The 25,373-nt window shown below is 37.2% G+C and overlaps 1 protein-coding gene across 1 annotated transcript; it reads right to left on the reverse strand.

The window, feature by feature from the left end:
* Nucleotides 1-1,810: 1,810 nt before the first annotated feature.
* LOC147558249 (uncharacterized) lies at nt 1,811-3,134 on the reverse strand. The gene has a single exon (XM_086664619.1). The coding sequence runs from the start codon at nt 3,077-3,079 to the stop codon at nt 2,159-2,161; it is 921 nt and encodes a 306-aa protein (XP_086520745.1). The 5' UTR covers nt 3,080-3,134; the 3' UTR covers nt 1,811-2,158.
* Between the last annotated feature and the right edge of the window lie 22,239 nt (nt 3,135-25,373).

Below are 25,373 nucleotides of genomic sequence, written 5' to 3' on the forward strand. Positions count from 1 at the left end.
TTCTTCTTGTTGCAGGCTGCCTTTATAGAAAAGTCTTCAAGAGTTTTGCGGCTGCTTTTAGAGAATCAACTGAAGTCAAAATGTGTTGACTGTTGCGGGTGCTCTTAGACGAAGACTTAGGTCATATATGGTATTCATGACCTAAGTATAAAAGGGATCGAAAATCCCTAATTCCTTCTTTCAGCTTCTTCGAAAATCCCCAATTCCTTATTTCCTGTTTTTCATTGAAACCCTAGTTTTACAAGTCTACTTATCTCTTCAAATAGATTTGTATCTCGTTACTATCATTTAATTTTCCAGTGTTGTAGTTTTGACATATTGGAGAAAAAGTTTTATCAAGAAATTTCTCACCCATATGGAGGTTGGCTTCCACATATTTTGAGAGTCTTTACAAATGCTAGATATTCATGCACTTGCGTTCGGCTGGTATTTTTACATTCAAATCTTAAACAAATTTTATTCAACAAACATTTCATCAAAAACATAAATATTTTGAACACCCTAATAATCATTTTTAACCTATATATGATATATTAGGTTGCTTCTATTGTTAGACAATTGTTTCCATTTCGATTTTATTACCCCAACCATGCACATTGCATAAGGGGCATTGCGTGCGGGGGTTATGCCTAGTGTATATATATATATATATATATATATATATATATATAATAATAAGGAAAAATGAGTGAAAAACCCAAAAATCTAGACCCTAATAAGAAAAAAACCCACTCAAAAATAATAATGTCAAAAAAACCCATTTTTTTAACATTTTTCAAAATGTTCACAACATATGTAATTATGTTGTTAATAAGGCAACATATTTTTTTCATAATTCCATTTTTACCCTTATATGTTGACAACATATATCATTGTGTTGTTATAAAATGTTGACAATATCTATAATAATGTCCCGACTTATTATAAAATGTTGGCGTCATATATAATTATGTTCTTAACAACATATATAATGTATTAGTCAAAATATTATTTGTTCGTTAACGGATTTGTTAAATACAAAGGATAATATGCATAACATTTTAATTTTTGTAAAGGACAAATAAAAAATGCTTTAGTCTTTATATTTATGTCGAAAGCAAAACAGAAAATGCGAAAACCATTTATTTTTTCACAAGACAAATCGAAAAATGTTGTAGCCAAAATGTTTGTGTTTGTTTGTCTATGTAAAATGCAAAAGAAAAAAATGCGAAATATTTTGGCAAAACAATGTCTAAGCAAAAACGAATTTGTTCAAAAATTTACAAATTGTTGAGACAAACTAAGATTTGTTCAGAAATTTACAAAATTGTCGAGAGCAAACCAAGAATTGTTCAGAAATGTTCAGAACGCTGATTTGGGCAGAAAATTTCATTTTGGAGGGTAAAATTGTATTTTTACCTACTGGGTTTTTTCCTCATTATTATTTAGTATTGGGCCTGATTCTCTTTAACTTCCCCATTTTGGGCCTTATAATTACCGGGCCTAATAATAATCATATAATTCTGTCAGCGTCCCAGATAACCATTATTCTCTCTTAGATTCATTGTATTGTGTTTAATCTATGGCTTCGTCTGCCCACGAATGAGTTAGGCTTGATATTAACAAGAAGGTCTTTGAAGATAGGGATCTTTGATACTTATATCCATGTTACTTCCAGAAGTTAGTCACACTTTTGTGGCTTGATTATCAGTTGTTTCTGAGGATTTATAATGTAACGAACGCGTTAGGTTTGTTATTTAAGGAAACCCTTCTATCTTAACAGATATAATAATGAAAAATAAATCAAATGAACTAGTAAGAACAATAGCAGTAATTAAAATAATGTTTATTGAGAAAAATTGGAGCATACTCATGACATAAAATGGAAAACTGATAACTCCCCATGGGAAAGAAAGAAATATGAAATTTTTCATAATAACATACAAACACATCACACTTTATAAGCTTAGCACTGCAACGGGAATCAAGAAAACAAAAATCATGTAGCCTCTGGGAACAAGTGAACACTTAAGTAACAACACCCTCTAGTAGAGCAATTGTAATGCGGTGGACATATTGTAGTTGTTGGACTAGTTAGCAGCGGGTGGTGTATAAGAGTATGGTGGTGGTGGAAATCATATTCATATTTGGAAGCTATTATGAGCGATGGCAGGAATTTCTAGTAGTATGTTGGAGGTGGTGGAGAGTTGTATACGTATTTAGGAGCAACTGCTGGTGAAGGAGGAGGTGGAGAATTGTAGTAGTATGGCGAGGGTGGTGGTGGAGAATTGTATTCATACTTCGGTGCAACAATTGGTGAAGGTGGAGGTGGGGATTTGTAGTAATATGCTGGTGGAGGTGGAGATTTGTAGTAGTATGTTGGTGGGGGTGGAGAATTGTATACGTATTTGGGTGCAACGACTGGTGAAGGGGGAGGTGGAGATTTGTAGTAATATGTTGGTGGTGGTGGAGAATTGTATACGTATTTGGGAGCAACAACAGGTGAAGGAGGTGGTGGCGATTTGTAGTAGTAAGTTGGTGGTGGTGGAGAACTGTATACATATTTGGGAGCAACAACTGGTGAAGGGGGAGGTGGAGATTTGTAGTAGTATGTTGGTGGTGGTGGAGAATTGTATACGTATTTGGGAGCAACAACAGGTGAAGGTGGTGGTGGGGATTTGTAATAGTATGCTGGTGGAGTTGGAGATTTGTAGTAGTATGTCGGGGGTGGTGGAGAGTTGTACACATATTTGGGAGCAACAACAGGTGAAGGAGGTGGTGGCGACTTGTAGTAGTATGCTGGTGGTGGTGGAGGAGACTTGTAGTCATAACTAGCATAATGATGTGACTTTGCCGGTGCGGGTAGAGGTTTGTGTTCTTGACCAGAGGGAGTGTACTTTGGTGGTGGTGGAGGTGAAGTGTAATGGTACGCAGGAGGTGGTGGAGGTGAACTGTAAGCGTCTGTGTGGAGGGTTGCTTCAACGTATAGAACCGGTTTCTTTGGAGTTTCGGAGTAAGTGTAAGGGTTGTCGGCCAGGACAACTGTAGCTACCAAGCAGATAGCCAAGGCACGAATCAGACAAGGCATAAGCCATGCCATTTTGGGCAGTGAGATGAGAAGATGAAGAGATTTGGTTGGTTGGTTGTGGTTTATTATGAATACCAAGTGATTTCTAAACCCCTATTTATAGAAAAACACATCTCATTTGTTTAATCTAAAATTGAAGGTTATACTTTGATTCTTTGAATGGGGAGGAAGATGATGGAGAATTGGTGATACCATTCAACTGAGCACGTCTTGGTAAAATCCTGGGGAGTGGTTGGTAGACGTGGTGAGATGTTTGGGAATTAGTCAATAGAATCTAATGTTTGATGGACATTTGGTTAGGAAGTTTTGCTCATTGTTGCTGTGTTTCGTTTGAGCTCATGGACATTTTGAAGAATGAATTTCAAAAATAAAACATTGAGCTACCACCTTCATAGTGCAAAAAGTGGCAGAGACTTTATCTTTCAATTTCTTCCTCTGTCATTATATGAAGTAATGGATCTTAAGAAAACCTTATGACCCATTTTCACAGTTATGTTAGAGCATCTCGCACAGTTAAACTCTAAAACTTTCTCCAATGGGACGCTATTAACACTCCATGATGGTTAAGGACGTTGTTTCTCTGGTATTATAAAAATTAAGAATCCGATCTTCCTGTTTTGATAAAAATATGGCTATACTTTATAGTGTCTTTCTGAAATAAATTCAGAGACCACCTTATAGAATTTTATGTCTAAAATTCTTACTGTTTCTGAAAATTGATTAAAAGAAAAACAATATAATTTAGAAAAGAGATTAGAGTTAGAAAGAGAAAGTCGAATCGAGTGTTCTCTTTACTTAAGACAGTGAACACCCTGGTATTAGTACTAAAACCAGTCAGATGTTTGTCTCCAAGGATACAACGACTATACCTTTAAGTTAGACGACTAAGAGTACTTCGAAATTTCTGAAAGCGTGCGAACTTTGAACAAGTAGTAAAAACGATAAATGAACGCCCACCGTTACATCCTCAACGGACCTATCTTAAGGGGGCACCAAACATCTTGACCGTCGGATCTTATCAGATCCACTCCTCGCATCTCAACCGTTGGATCTGATATATTATAGTAAAATGAAAGGCTCCAGATGAGAAGTTCAAAGTGTGTGCGGGCGCCTCTAAAGCGCCCACGCCACGCGTGCGTGGTTTGCGTGGTGCAAACCGCGGAAAGTACCTTTCCATTACAACGAATATAACATAATTATATGGAAGGGTCTATATAAGGAAGTAATACTTATCATATATCATAGATGTGGTACTAACTCAAAATCTCGATTTTAGAGTTAGTGGTTCTCATACCAAACTAATTTAGTAATAACTCCGTTCACACGGAATCGGATTTTGGATAAAATTGAAGTCTGAATTCAAGAACTGGACGAGACGAATCCAACGAGACTTGTTGCTCGAGAATTTGATAACTCTAACTCCCTCATATTTAGGAAATACTGGTTCAGCTTCTTTTGAGCTAGGTACCAATTCCAACAGTGGAGGCATTTATATAAATATTCTCAAGAGAGACACTCTAAAATTAGAGTGTCTTCTTCCGTTTCTCTAAGTGCCACCTCATCAAACTTCAAAATTTTAACCGATGGAAAACGTCATTTTTTTACTACTATTTTCCTATTAAATTTAGAATTGACATGTGTATCAAATAGAGTTATTTTAGATATATTCAATGCAGACAAAAAATTTAGAGTGTTTCTATTTTGTTTTATTTCTCTGTTCTTAATCATACATGGAAGTTTAAATGACTTTTTCTTTGTGAAAATTTTTGTTAAGGAGACCTGCGATGCTGCCAATTACCCTCTTCTTCCATTCCCACTGCTAGTTTCTTTTCGTCTAAAAGTTCGGCAGGTGGCAAAACTAAACCTCTGATTTTCTGTAACGAAGATATAGCGAGAGAAGTTTGTTTTGCTATTTCTGAATTTACAGTCATTCTAGGGAGAAATTTCAGTGAACATGTAGGTCTTTGCCCAATCTCGATTTTTGAGTGGAATCATTTTTTGTCTTCTTATTTTTGACTTAACTCCCTTGATGTCGTATAGAATTCTCGACCTTATGCGGAACTTGAATCTTGTGAAGCTGAGCTTAATCATTGTAGTATTGATTTAGAAAAGTGTAAGGTTGTCCATCAATCAGAGATGAGTTCACTGAAACAAGAATTGGATGCATATAGATCCTATTTGGAGGTTTCCCAAACCAAATTGGAGGTTTCCCAAACCAAATTAATCACCGTTGAGCTTTACGCACTTCATAACGATGCAATGTTGGCTCCACTTCAAGGAGAGTTGAAGGCTCTCAAGTCTAGAGATGACACTTTGAAGACGAGAAATGATTACTTACATAGGAGGCGAGAAGGATCAGTCGCCTTTCGAAGAGATGAAGAATCAATTTTGGCTGAACGAGATAAGGTCCAAAAATAAGGTTATAGCAACCTTTACGATCGGAGGCAAATATGTTTAAACTTTGAGGAAGAACAGAAAGGTAGGCTTTAAAGCTGGATGGGAGTGATCCCGTTGTTATTGCAATTCTTCTGGTGCATCTTCCCTGCCTGATATTCCTCGAGAGAGGACAACCCTTCCTCCCTCCGCGAAAAGATCTGAATCAAGAGTTAATCAGGGGAATTCGTTACTTATTTATTTTTATTTGTTAAATTAATTCTTGACTTGTATTACTTTTCTGCCAGTAATATCAATCTTTTACTTTCTCTTTCTCCCGTTTAACTTTCCATGAATCGATTATTGTGTCAATTTTGCCTCGCGCCCCTGGGAGTCCTTAAGCTATAATTAATACTTTTTCTTAAGTATGCCTAGTGATGTGACATGAAAATGTTTCATCTGAGCCATTTACCTTAAGTGAGTTAGTACTTTTCGGAGCTTTATTTTAATAAAATGATTGTTTTGCTTGATCATGTGTCTTTTGAGGAGTTCAGTGCGAAAACAGATAAAAATAGGATAAAGACACACGAGGGGCATTTCGGGTAATCTGGTGCCATGGGTATTATGATATATTTGGTCAAGACTGGTATTTAGATGAAAAATAGAGTCAAAGATTAGCCCAGAGGCAAAAACGGAAATCAAATCGGAGACTGGACGAGAAAGTTATAGAAAAGAAAAAGATCGAGGAGATTTGGACACGAGTTAGCAACACGTGGGCACGTTTTGGGCAAGAGGAATTCGGCAATGTATCTTGGATCACACTATCCTGACATAGTCCTTTTTTTAGAGTTATTCAGATATTGGACTTTGCGTGGTTATTTGGACCATCTTGTTTCAGAATCTGTGCCAGAAACTTTTGAGGGATTCTTATTTTCCCCGAGTAATGTTGAACAAATCTACAACATTCTTGTCGAGAATCTTGCTTCCCTAGAAAGCAGTACAGAAAATCAAAGCTAGGTCGTCGAATGATTCATTAGAGCCACGATGAGTTTCATTGTACCACGACCTAGCCGGGTCTTTTGGGACTGTAGGGTAGACCTGACGCCATACCGATTTATAGGTGGTGGTCAAGCTTAAGAGCGAGACATAATGATGTATAAATATATCTGGATCTCCAGAACCATTGTAGTTTTCCAAGTTGGGATGTTTAAAATCTTTAGGCCGTTGGGCCTCGAGTATTTTCGAGCTCAGAGGAAGAGGGACAATTTTTCCCGTCATCGACATCTCATTTTCTGCCACCTTCCTGGTGAGTTCTGCTAATTTTTGTATCAAACAACTAAGTTTCAAGAATTCCTCTTGATCTTCCCTATTATGGGGTTTGAATCACTTTCACCCTTTTGGGTTCGATTAGAGGAGTAATTCCTTCTTGCTTCGTATTTAACTTTAAACCGAGCTTGCAATTTTCTCTTCCGTTCTTCATTATGTATTAATAGTAGGTTCATAGTTTCTGAACCGCTGCCTTTTTCGACGTGAGGAATGTATGCGCTGGTAAGAGTTGCGAACATATTTCTAGAAAGGGTTTTGGAGGAGTTCTTTCCACTTTTTAGCCTCCTTGGATTTCTTCAAGGAGTCTACCTGCTTCTTGAGCTTTTAAGAGGCCCAACTGCAAGGCTTGCAACGCTTACAAGTTTTCCATGGCTCATTGTTTTTCTTCTCTGGGGCATGCAACCCAGTCGTTAAGTCTTCTTCCAAAGACAGAGATAGTTTCAAAGTATTTTTTTGAAAGTAAAGATAGATTTCGTCAAGAAACGAGTTTGTGGTTCAGGTTACTGAAAGATGTTGATTTTTACTGAAGTTTATCCTCCTTCTAGCGCCAATCTGATTATGTCTAAATTTGGCTTTAGGGTAATATTTAGTATAAATAGACTGCTTTGCTGAATCTCGAAGGACTCCTCAAGCACTTGAGGCAAAATCTGCATAGAACTCGAAAAACTCTCTAACGCTCAAGTCAGTGAATGTCCTTCTTGCAGCTAAATTAATGAGTATGAATGTTCGAGTTAAGGAATTTGACCTTTGATTGATTATAACAGCTTGAGATCAACTTGTGATTATCCCTTGTTCAAGGCGAGCATGTTGCTTTATATAGGCTTGTTTTAGTCGACTGTGTTAAGTGGTTGTGATGAGGCGGCTTGAATCTAGAGTCTTGAACTGAAACTACTTTTTCATAGTCGTGAGATAATGAGATTCCTCTTTTGGGTTTATCACGTATATTTGAAAATGTCAGTTTCCTTATTTATGGAAATTATGTATTTTCGGTAGATCGTATTGCTGATCTTGTATATTTTGTGGGATAAGTTTCCTCTTACTGGGAATCTTATATCCCAAGTTATTTAAATACTTAAGATCTTCGTCGCTTAAGATCTCGAATCAGATTCGGGCTTAAATCGGAAAGCATTAGGCACGCTTCTACCCCCCGATATTTCAGGACTAAGGTATCGACCCCACTTCTGCAAACCTCGTTCTCTTTACCAGAGTCTAGGCAAAACCTAATTGTATTTAGAGCCAAAGCAAGGTTGAGGCATCTAAGACACTCGTAGCGACCCCCAATTTTAGATTGAGTGGCAGAGCTCTTTCGGGTTCACCTCCCTGGTGACTTGACGCGGGATAACCAGTTGGGTTTTTGGTCTTTCTTTGACTTATTAACCTAGTCAACTAATGACCAATTTTTTTATCATCAATAGTTTGTTAGGTTTTCTATTTGATGGATTCTGTGGGGATAAAGAAAAATCTCAAGGGTATAAAGACTTAGTCAAACAAGATCGACTTAGGGGGCATATTAAGTTTTTGGCCCAAAATTAATTTTAGGCTTCTAATCTTTATCTTCATCTTCACCTCTCCTTCACCACCACAACTTCCGATCACCGACCAACTCACACACACACACACTCCCCCCTCTGCCCCACTTTTTCTCTCTCTCTCATTTTTTTCTCTGTTTCCTTCTCTCTCTATACATGTCTCTCTCTGTAGATCTCGATCTTTCTCTCGTTGTATATCTTTTCTCTTGCCGACTCTCTCTCTCTCTATCTCTCTCTCTCTCTCGCTTTGCAAAACTCTAAACCTTGAGGAGGCTTTTTGATTTTGTGGTCGACTATGGTCAGCCGACCACGCGAAAACTGTAGGCAATTAACCACGAAACTTTTGGCGAAGAAAGTAAGCCTGGGGCGTCAGCGATGAAGCAATATCGAGATAGACAACTGACCAGTTGAGTAAGCCTGGTGCGCCAAGACAGATAATGTATTAGCACATAATCCCTGCTTATCTGTAGCGCCCCTACTATTTTTATAGGGTGCTTATAGCAGGACCAATTTAATACCCCCCTTTTTAAAACCTTACTACCCCCTCATTCTCATTCTCCTTTTTTTGGCCAGCCGTGGGGTTCTAGAGAGAGAGAAAATGTGGGTGAGGTTGTGTTGGATTTAGATTTAGCCAAGAAGAAGAAATGGAAGAAAGGGAGATCAAGGTTGGTGTTTTCTTCGGTGTTCTTCGTGTGGGAGATTCTTTGCGTTCTTTTCTTGGCGTTTGAGGTAGGTTTATACTTCTCTAGGGCTTGAATAGCCATTTTTATAGAAAAACCTAGACAAATTAGATGAAACTACAAACCCTAGATTTTAGTATTACTTGAACATAGTTTAGGGTTATTGACACAAATGTATATATTAGAAGTAGTAGATCCTTCATTTCTACAAACTCATTTTTAAGTCACTTTGAAATCCCATCTATGTGTGTTAGATTACGAAGGATTTTTTGCCACAATGACATACTTGATGAACCATACAATCTTTATTAACATTCTCATGCTACATCCATGTACTACAATGATATTTAGGTCTAAACCCCTTTATTTGTCATTATTTTAGCATATAACTCTTATAATTATATGTCTCTCACTATTAAACAATACCCTTTATGTAGATACATGAACATGTGCTAGAACTCAAAATGATATGAGAAGTTTAGGCTATTATTATCATTGATTCATTACTTGCAAATGTTATAAATATGAAACTCGTATGTCATAATATACTAATGAATATGATTTTGATTTATGTATGTTGTGGTGTGATGCTATTATATGTGTGTGATGTGATGGAGTTGGTGGAGGGTTGTGGGAGTTTTGTGGTTGGTTTGACCTTCTCTACCGGATGTGATATAGGTATGGAGCGTATGGGGTCGGTGCTAACACAAGGGTAACCTTGAGGACCATACGCTTATACAACGTGGATATCAACTTGTCATATCGCTTTTGATTGTTTATTACAAATGGTGTGATGTTATTATGTATGTGTGACGTGATGGAGTTGGTGAAGGGTTGTAGGAGTTTTGTGGTTGGTTCCACCCTCTCTATCGGATGCGATATAGGTATGGAGCATATGGAGTCGGCGCTAACACAAGGGTAGCCTTGTAGACCACACTCTTACATAAGGTGGACACCAACTCGTCATGTCGCTTTTGGTTGTTTGTTACATATGTGGTTTACATTATTTTTAATGGTCACAACTCGGATACTATTCTTGGACATCTTTATATGTTATGCGGTTGTCTATTTGTTTTGGTAGCTCTTGAAACTGTCTATTGAGGCTTTAGAGGTTTCGAAATCTACTTCTTGGGCTCTAACCCAACCTTTTATTTTTCAGGACAAGGAAATCGGGAAGTGCCACCTGCTTTAGTCATAGTTAGCCTTGGAGGAGTTTCTTTAGTGGTTTTCTTTCTTTATTTAGGTAGTTATTTGGAGTTGTATCTCCTAAATACATGGTGTTGTTTTTATTTGATCTTGTCCGACATATGTGTCGATGATTTAGAGACATCATGTGAGTTTTGAGAAACTTGGTAAAGTTTTTGTTAGTTGATTTATTGGTGCTCTTTGAGCTTCAGGTTCGATATAATTTGTCTCCTTGATGAGTATATCGAATATGTTTACTGTTCTGCGGAGAAATGCTTTAAGTTTAGGTTTTCATGGCGACCGACGTGGAAATCTGGATTTGGGGTGTTACAGTATCAAACTGAAGAAAGTATGTATAATGTTGGTAGCAGCTATGGTAAAGTTCAGTACAATACTACCACACAATGTTGTAGCTCGGGAAGCTGATGAGTCTGTTAAATTTGGGAATGGTGATGAATCTGTGTATCTATTTGATCTTGATATCTTCATTGATGAGCGAATTTTCAGTCCCATGGATTCATGGGGTTTTATTTCCTCCTAATGAAGAATTAATATGTGAAACAAAAACGATCAACTCAAAAACGAAGATTTCAATTAAGCCAAGAAATTAAGCCAAGAAGAGGTGTGTTTCATTTTTCTCTTCCCCTTTTTAATTTTTTTATTTGAAGTTTTTATACTTACGGTGAAATTTAGTAGTTCAAAATTTGAGATAATTATCTGGAAGTCAGATTTCAGCCAAGACAATAATAGAAAGATAGTGAGAGATCGAGGAAGAGAGAGAAAGAAAGACATGAGGAGATGGAGATTAAGGGAAAAAAACAAAAAAGTGAATTTCTGGATCCAAAATGAAGATGCCCCTAGGGAAAATCTTGTTGACCAATGTCTTTATGCCCTAGATACTTTTCTTTATGTCCCAAAGTCGCGGCATTTCTATGTTTAATCCAGTGTTTGCTTATGTTGGGTTATGGTGTCTCCTGGTGTTGTTTAGCAGAATCTCAGACATCTAATGACTAACGCTGGTATCCCCATGATCTCATAATAAGCTAATAATCATAACTAACTTAACTAGTTTAGTGATTACCTTAATCGCTAGTTTTTTCTCGAACCTTTCAAATCGAATGCGAAGACCAAGAGCACCAATTGTGGCTCCTCTACTCAACACACTCGAACGATCAACTTCATCTCCCACGATGTTGCTAGCTAGAACACCGATGGTGGTTTGATGAAGAACTACTTCTTCTTTATGACTAGATAGATAGTTGAGAGTTTTCACTCTTTCTTTCTCTACTTGATGTTGTAGAGCTGGTATGCGAAGCAAGGCTGTGAGGCAGAGCTGGACTCCGAGACAGAGCTGGAATGCGGAAGCTAGGCTTATGTCGGTGATTAGTGTTATCTGTGTATAATGTCGGTTGTAGAGTGAGGCGGTGGAATTAGGGTTTAGGGGCTATATAAACTAAACCCTAAGGAGATATTAGTAAGACACAATCTCACGAATCTCTTGTGTAAACTTGTTTTCTTATCATAGTGGAAATCATCGCGCCGTTGTCGCCGTGGAGTAGGTCTCACCAACCGAACCACGTAAATATCTGTGTTCTGTTCTTGATTGTTCTCTACTATTCCTATTGCTTGTCTTGGATTACTCGTATTGATCACATTAACCCCGATTGGGCATAACAACCATCAACCATCATAGTGGAAACACTTGGTGTCAGAAGGTGGACCTTTGTCTTAAGGTTTAGCAGTTCGTTTGCCCTTTCCTTTGGATGCAGGTTTCTTCTTCTGTTTTCCACCTTTCTTGAACCCTTTGTCTTTTGAATCATAAGAACATTTTTCTTATATCCACTATGGCTACATCATGTTCGGTCGTCTGAAGCATCGCATGAAGTTCCTCCATTGTCTTATTCCTTCCATTCATGTTGTAGTTCATCCTGAATTGATTGAAACCACTATGAAGGGAGTGAAGGATAGCATCGGCAGACGTTTGTTGGCTATAAGGAAAAACTAGCTTTGCTAGCTTACTAATGAGCCTGATCATTTGACGAACATGAGGCCTTACTGGTTTTCCTTTCTCGAGGCGCATGTCCAGTAATGTCCTGGAGGTTTCAAAATTCTCTAATCTCGACTGCTTCTAGAACATTTCCCTAAGTTGTCGAATCATGGAGTACGCATCCATGTCTATGAACTGCTCTTGAAGAGTGGGTTCCATGGTTGCCAACATCAGGCATGTTACTGTTTCTGCCCTCTTCCGAACATTCTTTTCATGCTCATTTTCTTCAAGAGTCGAATTAGCATCCAATTTTGGAATTAGAGTTTCTAGCACATTTAACTTGCCTTCCATCCTGAGAACTATTCTCAGGTTCCTCTCCCATTTTCGATGAAGTTGTCCTCATTCAGCTTCTCCTTGTCGAGAAGTGAGCGAAAGTTGAAGTTTTCTTTCGTCATCTTCAAACTACATGAAAGAATTGCAAAGTTTTAAACTCGTTCTCGTTTTTGGAAAAATTCAGTTTTCCCATATTATTCAATATAAAACTGTCCCTGATTGAATAAGGTGATTCCAAGATCCCAGTTCTCCGAAGTTAAGCGGACTAGGGCCTTGCCGTCAACCCAGTTATTCTGGGTGAGTGAACTACTTCACTAATCATACCCTTATGACTCTTGATTGATAGATTTCATTAATGAATGCCTAATCTATCTTTTTGCCTCGAGTATCCAAAACTCTTTTGCTGATCTCGTTGAGAAAAACCATTTAGACGCGTAGACCCCTGCCATGAGTCTACCCGCATTGTCCTAAGATAAAAGAGGCACCCGGAGGCAGACCCACCTTCCTTGATCGAGGGCTCAAAGGGTGTCTTAGTCTGGGTAGGCATTTTTCTCAAAATTACTTTTAGGGACTTTTACGTTTTGTCTAGTGCGCGTTATAGTGAACAATTTAGCCTAACTAATATCCACGACATAAAACGTAAATAAATAAGTAAATATGCGCGAGAAAATAAATCAAGCACATATGGATCCTAATATGGCTCCTAGTCCTAAAAGATTTAATCTTCTTAAGATTCTTCTTGTTTTCTCCCTTGTTTGCCTGGATCGCCATCCTCGAACCTCTATTGAATTCTCCCACTTGCCTTTGGATCACAACCTCGAGCTTCTTCAACGGACTCATAGACTCTAAACTCTAATTACAAGACTCTGACGATTCACAGATCATATAAACTTGAAATTGAAATTATTACAACTTGTACCCATTTGTGCTTAAAACAAGAATGAAAGGAAACAACTTTCTATGACCATACGAGTTCCCGCATTCACATCACATGCATTCATATAACGTTCAAGGCTACCAATTATATATGCATGATTATCCGGGAGATACTTTTGTCGACATCTATATGTCACAACGGACCTTAAGTCTACATTCGAAGAATTCGACTAATGGTGTGTTTTGGTTTTATCTTTAATGATTTCCAAAATCAATTTTTAATAAAAAAAACTTTGTTTGGGCCTTCGGAGGGTCCGGGTCAATTTCGAAAAAATTGATTTGACTCTTAATGATTTCCAAAACCAATTTTAAGAAAAACCAGTTTCGGGCCTTGGGGTGGGCCGAGACATTTTCGGTAAAATTTGGGTGGAACCGGGAGAAAAATTAGAATTTCGTCGGAAAACTCCCACACGAGTCAAGACCCGTAAAATTTCGGCCCATAGACCTAGGTAAATTTCGGAATGGCCCGGGACAATCATTAGTCAAGACCCAAAACCCTAAGGTAAAGGCCCAACAAGTTGGTCCGGGCCAATCGAGGCCTAGGGTTTGCATAGGTCCGGTCCAAGCATGGTTCGACCCTAGGCAAACAGCTTGGGTCGAACCTATGCTCGGTCTGGCCGAGACCAGTCGCGTCTAGGCATATGTCGGACGCGTCTTGGTGTCGGTCTGGGCATAGGACGCGTCCTGGCCCTAGACCAGGATGCTAGTCTTTGGTCGGACGCGTCTGGCCTAAGGTCGGGCCTTTGATGACGTCTCGGGCTAAGTCTGAGACGTTTCAGGCCATCCCAGACACATCCTAGATGCGTCTGGCACTGGCCGAGATGTTCTAGGCCATCACGGTCCAAGATCGAGATGCCTAGGATGGCCCAGACGCGTCCTAGACGCGTCTGGTGGAAGATATGTGCGTCTTGGACCCAGTCTGAGACGTCCCTGGACTTCCTGGGGCACGCCTCAGACGAGCCCCAAAAGCAAGGCACGCACGCCTAGACGCTAAGTGTGGGACGGTCTCGACCAGCTGGAAGGGATGCGTCCTGGCCAGACTTTAGCAACTTCTAGAAAGTTACATCTTCCATATTTTTTGTTTTGTTTTGCTTCCAAATCTGTTGTTCCAACTAAATAGATACTTCTAAAAAAACTCAAAACTTGATTTCAAACGATTTCTAAAATCAATGAACAATTCTTTTGAATACACTTTTTCAATACCGAAATCAATCAAAATCGAATCTTTTGAAACTTTTTTCAATCATCAACTTTGAAAAACAATTTGAATAACTTTAAATCACATGCAAAATAATCAAATTGAAGTCTAAATTACTTTTAGACGTAACTATTTATCTAATCAATCAAGGATTAGTGTGCAACTTAGAAAAAATTAGCTATGTGCAAGAGGCTCTGACGCCACTGTTGGGTTATGGTGTCTCCTAGTGTTGTTTAGCGAAATCTTAAACATCTAATGTCCACTAGTATCCCCAGGATCTCATGCATAAGCTAATAATCATAACTAAGTTAACTAGTTTAGTGATTACCTTAATCGGTAGTTTACCCTCGAACCCTTTCCAATCGAATGCGAAGACCAAGAGCTCCAATTGTTGCTCCTCTACTCAAGACACCCGAATGATCAACTTGATCTCCAACCTTGTTTCTAGCTAGATCACTAATGGTGGTTTGATGAAGAACTACTTCTCTATGACTAGATAGATAGTTGGGAGTTTTCTCTTTTTCTTTCTTTACTTGATGTTGTAGAGTAAGGAAGCTCCTTGAGAAATTTCCACACCTTATTCAAATCCTAAGAGACATTATATAGACCCCTAAGTTAGAGTCCAACCCTAATTAGGTTTACTCAAAGTCCCTTTTGATTAAGATTAAGGAAATAGTCAAAAATTGAAATTAGTTTCTATTTTTCTCTTTCCCTAACTTGTGGGGTGCCCAAACCATGCCCAATTGGGCAGATCTGGCAAGCCCCACTAGGAGAACATGCCCAAGCTTGGCCGTCCCCTTTTGGGCCCCATAACACCTCTTTGGTGCATGACCCAATTACCATTCTTTTGGGCCTTTTGCACTATCTTTGCCTAAACTTCTTTTAGGCCTATGGGACATATTTATGGGACATCCCGTAATTATATGTCTCATCCCTCTAGGCATATCATTCGATCAGATAGACAATCTTTGGTGTAACCCGATGTAGGATCCGGTCGAAGTTAGCCGCGAATTACTTAGTAACTGATGATCGTAGTTGGTTTCTAGCTAAACACTACGATCCCTAAATCGTTCGGACTTGATGATCTTCTTCATCAATTGTCTTATCCGACAAATTGCTCGCATTACATCTTTGGTCGAAGGACATTTCCTTCAGTTTATAGGTTAATTATTGTTTTAATATGAGAGTCTTTATAGATGTCTCCCTAATTAAATAGAAGTCAAATAAGTCAACTATGTTTTACTTGCACCGGGCCCGATAATTTTTATCAACGTAAGATATTTGTTGTCCGTATATTGGCCACTATGACTTTTGTGTAAAACTAAATTTCGGAGAAACGATTTGGTAAACCAGGAGAACTAGGGTCCCCTTCACTTGGTCAAATAAGTCATGTCGAGTATTAGGACAACACCTTAATAAAATTCGGTTAACAGGCCCAAGAACGGCTGACGTGCCGCGACAACAGTGTTGTGGCTAACGTCTCACAACCATATTGGGCCACGACCCCTTGACACAACATGGTGTGGCAAGACCACGGGGGTATACCACGTCCACGTCTAGGACACAAGGCCATGCCACCCATATGTTGTTTAAATAGGAAATGGTTGTTTGGGCCCAAAAAATTATCATAATAACCAAAAAAAGCTGGACTTTTTCCTATTATGTAGAAGTTACCAAAATATTATAGGTAAATAACATGTAGTGTTAAATGGTAATTAGTATTTAGCTCATTTTCTAATTGTTTGGTTCCCAAAATAGCCTTCCCCACTACAAACCATTTTCTCTCTCAAGAAACCCAAAAAAGTTTTTGGATTTTTTTTTTCTTCCCCCTCTTCTCGATTCTTCTTTTTCTTTTTCTTTTTCTTTTTCTTTTTCTTTTTCTTTTTCTTTTTCTTTTTCTTTTTCTTTTTCTTTTTCTTCTAATCTTCTTCTTCATCATCGATTTTCTTCATCATAATCACTATAAAACTATATTTTAACTCTTATCTGAACATGAACAATATTGAGAGATGAAGGATGATACGTGTTTTAGCTCTTCTTCTCGATTCTTCTTCCTCTTCTTCTCTGATCTTCTTCTATTTCTTGTTCTTATTTTTCTTCTGGTCTTCTTTTTGTTGATTTTCTTTATCATAACCCTCGTTAAACTCGATTTAAGCTCTTTTTCATCCTTTCTCTCTCTACTTCTTCTGAAGAACAATTCAGGGATACATGATGAGGATGATGAATCTGATTTTGATGATGATGATGATGATGTACAACCAGATTTGAAGCCCTAATTTATTTGATGATGATAAAGATGAAATTTTCAGATTGCATCCAGTTTGCAAAATGTAATTTGCAATCTTTGCAGAATGTAATTTGCAACCCGAAATTACGTTCTGCAAAGATTGCAAATTACATTTTGCAAATCCACTTTGCAATTTGTATTTTGCAACCGCATTTTGCAATTTACGTTTGCAAACCCGATTTTAAAGAATTGTAAATTGAAACCCGGTTTTCAGAATAACGGCTAGAAAAATGGCGTTTTTTCAAAAAAAAAAAATAACGTGAATCTTCTTAGAAAGCTAGCGACAAATCCTATCTAAATATATGAATTTCATAGAAATCCAACATCTCAAGAAAAAATTACATAGATTTCAAGTTCAAAGAATTAATTACACAAAATGACAAAAAGGTATTTTAGTCTTTGTATGTTTTTTGACATGAATAAAAATTATGAAATGTTTTGTGTTTTTCTACTCATTTCAAATATTATTTTGACCTGTTTAGTTAAAGGTCGATGTTTTGGGAAAACAAGAAAAGATTCCGGGGTGCAAAACTTCATAGGGTGAGAAGATGAAAAATTTCTTCTAAACACACCTTCTCCATCTTCATGTCTTTCTCCCTCTTCTCTATTTTTCGAATTTTCTATCTTTCTTTGATCTTTTTCTCTCTAATCTCTCTTGAATCCCTTTATCTCTCTCTCCCTCTTGATTGAAACCCTAAGGTTTAGTAGAATAGGCTTGTGTCATTGTTGGATTTAAAACCAGACAAAAGAAGAAGGAGATGGCTAAAACTATTTACTTCTATTAACTTTCTTTCTCATTTCTTGCTTCAAACAAATTACAAGTTTGGGTATTTATAGATGCCCAAGTTAATTCTAAATTACTTCTAAGTAAATGCAAAAGACTCTTGACTTTCTAAATACCACAACATAAGTAACTTCTAATATAATAACACCATGACTTAAATGTTTTAATTTAGTGCATAATAAAAATATAAAACTTCTCTTGTTTCATCTTTCACCATTATCTTCAACTAAAAGCAATTGATTCAAATTTAATTTGGTTTAATATCCATCAGTGCCTCCCATAAACCAAATTTTCTTATAACTTCCATATTTGCAATATTTCTCTTGAAAGCTTCTCCACTCAAAGGCTTTGTGAACACATCTTCCAATTGATCATTCGTCACGCAATACTTGACCTGAATAATTTATCATTAACAAGCTCCCGTAGAAAATGATTTTTTGATACGAATATGCTTTGTTCTTCCATGAAGTATTGAATCATTAGTGACAACAATAGTTGAACTAATATCACAAAACAATGTTGTAGGAACAACTTGTTGATGCGTTAGACTTTCCAAAAGACCTCGTAACCAGACAATTTGACACCCCGCCAAAGCAGCAGCTATATATTCGAATTTGGTTGTAGACAGAGAAACAACAGGTTGTTTCTTTGAACACCATGAAATTGGTCTGCTACCAAGACTAAAAACATAACCCGCAGTACTTTTGTTATCATCCAAACTTCTTGCCAACTCACTGTCTATATAGCCAACAAGATTAACGGAAATATTTGCTTCCTAAAAAATGCCATAGTCAATTGTACCTTTCACATATCGTAAAATTCTTTTTGCTGCCTCCCAGTGAGTAGAATATGGTTTTTCCATAAATATACTAACCAAACTTACCCATAATATCTAGTCTTGTAGCAGTCAAATACATCAAGTTTCCAATCAAACTTCTGAACATGGTGGAATCAACAATTTTTCCTTCCCCATCTTTGCTTAACTTCAAAGCTTTAAGACACAGACTTGAACCTGGATTTGCATCTTCCATTTTGAATTTTTTTAATATTTCTTTTGCATACCTTTCTTGAGAAATTAAAATTCCTTTCTCAAATTGATGAACTTGTATACCAAAAAAATGATGCATGTTCCCCGAATCTGTCATCTCAAACTCATTTATCATAGAAAATTTAAGATCATCTAACATCTTCAAGTTATTTCCAGTAAATATTAGATCATCAACATAAAGACTTACAATGATGAAATTTTGTGAACTCTCCTTGATGTAGAGAGTGTGCTCATACGGACATTTTTTAATCCCATTTTTTTAAAGTAAGAATTAATTCTATGATACCAAGCTCTTGGTGACTGCTTCAACCTATAAAGAGCCTTCTTCAATCTGTATTTTCTCCTCTTTTCCAATTTTTATAAAACCAAGATGTTGGTCAACATAAACCTTTTCATTAAGCACACCATTTAAAAATGCAGATTTTACATCCATTTGAAAGATGCTCCATATTTTGAGTTGCAAGAGATATAATTAGACGGACCGGATCAAGTCTAGAGACATGAGAAAATACCTTAGTATAATCTTCTCCTTATTTCTTGCTTATAACCTTTTGCTACAAGCCTAGCCTTGTACTTGTTGATAGTTCCATCTGGATTCATCTTTGTTTTATAGACCCATTTCACAAAAATTAAATTCTTGTTTGGAGGCAAATCAATAAGCTCCCATGTTTCATTTTTTTTTTTTCAATTGATTTTATTTCTTCATCCATGGCTATTTGCCACTTTTCTTCTTCAGATGCTTCATCATAGGAAATTGGATCTTCACTTGCAAAGAAAGCAAAAAATATAGCATTATCTGGATCAATAGGATCGGTTGAGTCACAAATTTTCCTCAAACTCCTTGTCTTCACTACAAAAATTGAAGTTATTGTCGATGGCGTAAAAGTGTCGGTAGTTTGAAAGGAACCGTCGGCAATTTGTACCACGCGACGGCGAATAGGAAGCGTCGACAACACTATCAGAAAATGAAAATCACGGATACTCACCGGACGTGACTTTTGCCGACGGTTTTTCAGAAACCGCCGGCGAATGTCACTTCTACCGACAGTTATTTAGGGAACCGTCGGCCATATACTTTATCTCTGACGGTGCTTCAGTAAACCGTCGGGAAGTGGCGTCGGCAATAACCTTTTTTTTTAGTGCTTCCTTGGTGGTGTACTTTGAGATGAATCATCATTTGATCGAATATTAGAAGATGAAGGGATTTCAGTACCATTTTCATCTTTAATTATAGACCAATTAGGAGTGACCCTCACTTTTTGATGTAAAAGTACCACTTTCATCAAATCGAACATCTTGACTAATCACTATTTTGTTTGTTTCCGGATTGTACAACTTATAGGCTTTGCTCCTCTCACAAAAGCCTACAAAAATACATTTTTCTGATATATCATCTAACTTTTTTCCGGTGCATCTGGAATGTGTGCATAAGTAACACAACCAAAAGTTATTAAATGACCTACATTTGGCTTAACACCATACCATGCTTCATGAGGTATCCTAAGAATGACTTTGAAAGAAAATGAATGGAAAGTATTCCTTATGATTCTGCAGTAGGAAGTCTTATGTATGCGCAAGTTTGTACCCGTCCAGACATTAGCTTCGCAGTAGGAATGCTTGGTCGTTATCAAAGTAACCCAGGGATGACTCACTAGAAAGCAGTAAAGAAGGTGATGCGGTACCTACAAGAAACAAAAGACTATAAGCTGATTTTTAGAAAAACTAAAAATTTGGAAGTAATAGGTTACTCTGACTTTACTGGATGTACTGATAGTAGAAAATCCACTTCTGGATATGTGTTCCTATTAGCTGGAGGAACGATATCATGGAATTAATCAAAATATTTATGCATCTTGCACAATGGAGGTTGAGTTTGTGGCATGTTGTGAAGCCACAATTCATGCTTTATGGCTGCGTAATTTTATCTCAGAACTTGGACTTGTCAACTCTATTGCCAAGCCGCTGAGAATTTATTGTGATAATACTGCCACTGTGTACTTCTCTAAAAATGATAAGTATTCGAACTCACGAGGAAGCAAACACCTTAAGGTCAAATATCTTATTGTAAAAGAGGAGGTTCGGAAACATAGAGTACTTGTAGAACATTTTGGTACCATGTGTATGGTAGTTGATCCACTTACTAAGGGTTTGGCATGTAAGACCTTTAAGGAACATATTGCAACGATGGGTCTTAGTAATCCTTGTATCGTAGTAGATTAAATATGTACGTAAGTTTCTACAAATACTAATTGCGATCTCATGAATGTTATGTTTCTAAATTCTTGTTTACTCATATGTGCATAATCGAAATGAGTGAAAGTCACAAGAATAGTCTTGATTAGACAGGAATAGTTTTAATCAGACATAGCTGAATTAAAACAAAACCACCTGTGTACTTGGTTTCGTATCTAATCTCCAATGAATGGTAATGTTAGGAAGTTTCTAATGTCGTGGTTTATAGAAGGAAATGTGTCGCTTTAAGACATGTAACCGCTATGACTCGCATTTGTAGCCTACCTGTTAATGAGGTTGTGTTCACTAGATATGAGTTATTTTTTACAAAATGCGCGCATGTATGTTTTTTAGCCTAAGCCTTAACCAAGTCATTTACTAAAAGTTTTAAATGATCTTTGAAAACTTAAAATTTTGTTTCATTGTATGGTCTAAGTGGGAGAACGTAAACATGGGCTATGCTCATGCAAGGCCCATTGGTCAATTTTCATGAACAAGGCCCATTAGTATGTCCCACACAATAAGACCATGTATAGACTTGTTGGGCTAAAGGTTTGTTGGGCGCACAAAACTCATTTATGCATTTAATCTATAGACACTAACTATGTGTTTACAACAAGATAAATCTATAAGCATGAGGTGTGATGTCTTGTGTCTTGACACTTAATGTGTAGGGTTACGTATGTATCTAATACACTATCTAGTGTTTATTGCGGAATCTCAAACATCTATATGTGTTAACACTAGACATCCATGATCGATATTTACATGACTAATCAATGAACTAGAATGGAAAGAAGATTACCTTAATCGCTTTCCCACGAACAAAATTCCGACTAGATTCGGAAGATCAAGAACTCCAACTGTAGTTCCTCTACTTGAGACACCGAGTGTATGACTTGAACTCCCTCCTTCGAGTCAGCTAGGACCTTCTTGAAGGTTGAGATGAAGAACACTTTCTTCTTGACTAGATAATCGAAGAAACTCTTTTTTCTCTTTCTTGCTTTTTCTCTCTTGAAAAGCTCTCTTAACTTTTCTCTTGATTGCATACACAATTATGTCTAATGAGGTCTATTTATAGGGAACATAGTGTAGGAGTTTGTCCCAAACTAGGATTCCTAAAATATCTCACTTAAGACATATCCTTAGAAGTCCCACATAAAACCAAATTAGGGCATATGGTGTGGCCGGCCAATATAGCCCATTATGGGCTTTGTGGCCGGCCCACTTAAGGGTCTAGTCGGCCATGTGCTGGTCGGCCCCTTTCTAAGGTCGGCCATCACATGGGCGGCCCTTTTATGGGCACTCCCGGGCCTCCCTTTTAGCCCGGGTTTATGTATACTTATCCGGACTCTTCCGAACACTAAATAATGGATCCAATCCACTTATTTGCCACTTTATATCTAGTCAATCTCTCTCCGTTTAAACCATCACTCTTATGTGTAACCCTTGTAGGATCCGTTCTATGTTAGCCGCGAATTACTGAAGTCATCCGACGATCGTAGTTGGCTTCTAGCTAAGCATTACGACCTCTAATTCGACCGGACTAATGATCTTCCGTATAAGGTCATTATGATCCTATTCGCCAAATCGTATGCATTGCCATCTTGGTCAAAGGACATTCCCTTAGAAGGATACCATTCCTTCGGACCGAGGGAATATATCCTTCAGTCTCCCACTTGTACTTAGAACAAGTGCAATGCTCGATTCCCATGTCTTTTCATATCTCATCTGAAATGTCATACTTACCAGACTTTCTTGATCTTGAGAATAAACTGTCAAATCAAATGATTAACTCTTAATCCATTTGAGCATGGTCATGCAATTTTCAGTTGTTTCTCATCAAGTGGCCCGGAGATATTTTATCCTGATTTTACACAGGAAGACATATTCTATTCTTGTACTCCCACTCAATTATATGTCTATCATGTCTCTCCCAGTAATCCGCCTTTATAACCTCCTTTTACGGCGCGGCGTTTAACGGTACCAAAGTTCGACATTCCTTACATAAACTGAGCGAGTACTCATGTTTTGAGGAACCTCTCTGATTTGCTAAATGAGAGTTATGACATCTTACAACTTCTTCTCCTGAAGTACTCTCACTTGGCGGGTTTCCAGTGTATCAGCTTATACACCCATGAAGTTGACTTTGAATACTCCTATTCCTATAGCCCCAATAAACAGCGCTATCTCGTCAATCACTCATGCTAGTCTTCTTAAGTCATTGTTGTCCAACCAATGACCTGAACTAGGGTTATTATAATGGTGTGCTTCCATGTTCACTTAGTAGGGTTTCTTTCATTAGATCACGCATCTAATAAACCTACCTGGAACACTCCATGGATTGTCTTCTAAATTCTAAACCACAATTTAGATGACGAAATAAACTGAGTTTATTTCGGATAACAAGAGTTTGTAAATATTGAGCACCGCGTAAACTCCTTTACGTTTCTCAACTTTACAAGTCTTTTTAGGATTTTCTACCTTGATCCTAATTCCTTAGATCCGTTCATCTTCCATGTTCGTTCTAAGGTGACTGTTTAGTTTTTGTTTTCACTTTGCTTATTACTATCTTGCTTATGAACGTCTTTATAAGCTATTACGATAATATCAGTTTCTCAAACTGAAATTAGTACTTCCTAAGTTCTAATTTTAATTTCTTATTTAGTAGAGTTAGCAACGACTCCCAGCATGAAAACTCTTTTTCATCTTTTCGCCCTTCCTAAAAGATTTTTATCTTTATTTTCGGAAGATTGCTTTTATGACTTTCTTCAACCTTTGTGTTCAGAGATATGATCCCAGATGCTTCCAGCATTCTAGGTCTTTCTCTGATTTTTATGGGTGACGACATCTTTTGTACTCCAAGTACTTCTTTTAGATGTGCGGGTAAATCTCAATCATCTTCATGATCGATCTTATGTTGTCCAGACATAAGTATTTCTCTCATGTTTTTGCTTTCGCTTGTCGGAATTTTTCAAATTCCGAGTTTGCTTGGCAGTTCTCATGTGAGATGGGTAGAATCTCTTTCAAAATTCCTTTTGAACGAGTTCTCATCACTTTAATCTATTGATATAGGTTTTGATGCCCTAATTAGTTTACCCTCGTCTTTGTCCTATTGAGTCAGTTCTCCAACTGTTTTTAACATTCCTGATGTTTTTTCTCAATCCCAGTATGTCTCTACATACAGGACTTTGAAACATTCTTGTTTCACTCCCACTTACCTTCTTGTCGAACAAGACTAATCATTCTAAGAAATTGAATCCAGACAATTTCTTTACGAATGTTTAGAAAATCACTCTTTAGATCTTATCTCTTTAGACTCTCAGTCTAAACTCGGAGTGGTTTTGCTATAGTTTCTGTGAATCTTCTTTCTAAGACTCACTCAGGGTTTTGAGCACATATCAAGATATTTCCTTAACTTCTTTTAAGAGGTCTCGTGGTGAGTAACTCCTTACTCTTATTTGTTGCTCTTATTCGAACTTGTTTCGAATATTTATTTCCTCCCACTTGTCCATTTTAAAAGATGCCTTCTTTTAAATAGGACACCATCGAGAGCAACAAAAGTTGTTCCGATGATTTGTGAGAAAACTCCGTTATTCTTAGTTCGAAGAATCTATATGTAACGGTCTTTTAGACTTTTAATAAAAGATCATTTTAGAACTCTTTTTAAAATTCATAGGAATCTTTTATTTGCTATAGCTTTTTAGGTTTTTAGTGGGATGGAAGATGTGCATTTAGACTTTTACTTTCGGAAGATTCTATGACTTTTAGACTTATGATCTCATCATAATCTTCTGTCAGATTTGATCCTTACTTGATTTAGGTTTAGTCTCTAAGACTTTCCTTTAATCTAATGTTTAGTCTATTCTAGTCATATTAGTCACTTTCTTATGTCTAACATAAGTTCTAGTGAGTAATTTGACCTCTGGGATCTCGTCAAATTTCTTTTGTTTGAACCATGATTAACTATCGTTGAGAGATACGAGATCAATCAACTTTAGCTTCATCCATGTTCTTTCAAATTTATTTGACTAGATTAGAATAACTAAATTGGATCGTTCGTTATAATTGTTAAAAGTTGAATAGGCATTTTTTTTAGAACATTTATAAAATACTGATTATTTTATTTATCTTCATAATCTTATTATAGAGTCAATGTTTTAAAAGGAAAAACTAAAATTAATTTAAAGTTATGCCTATGGAGTCCATGATCCTTCTCCGGTTTTATGTAGCAACTTTTGCTTCCTTCAGTTTTTGACAGGTTCATCTCCTATTCATTAAATACTCAGCTTCCATTTGTTCCTTGAGCGAAAATCACATTTTCGTTGTTCAGCTCTTCTTGGTAGCGTGGACAATCTCTTATCCATATATGAGATCTGCTACCACAGAATATGCAGCTGTTGTTAGG

This window comes from Eschscholzia californica, unplaced genomic scaffold, assembly GCF_041429995.1.
Source record: "Eschscholzia californica isolate CP2 unplaced genomic scaffold, dmEscCali1.0.p SCAF_2, whole genome shotgun sequence".
NCBI classification, from domain to species: Eukaryota; Viridiplantae; Streptophyta; class Magnoliopsida; order Ranunculales; family Papaveraceae; genus Eschscholzia; species Eschscholzia californica.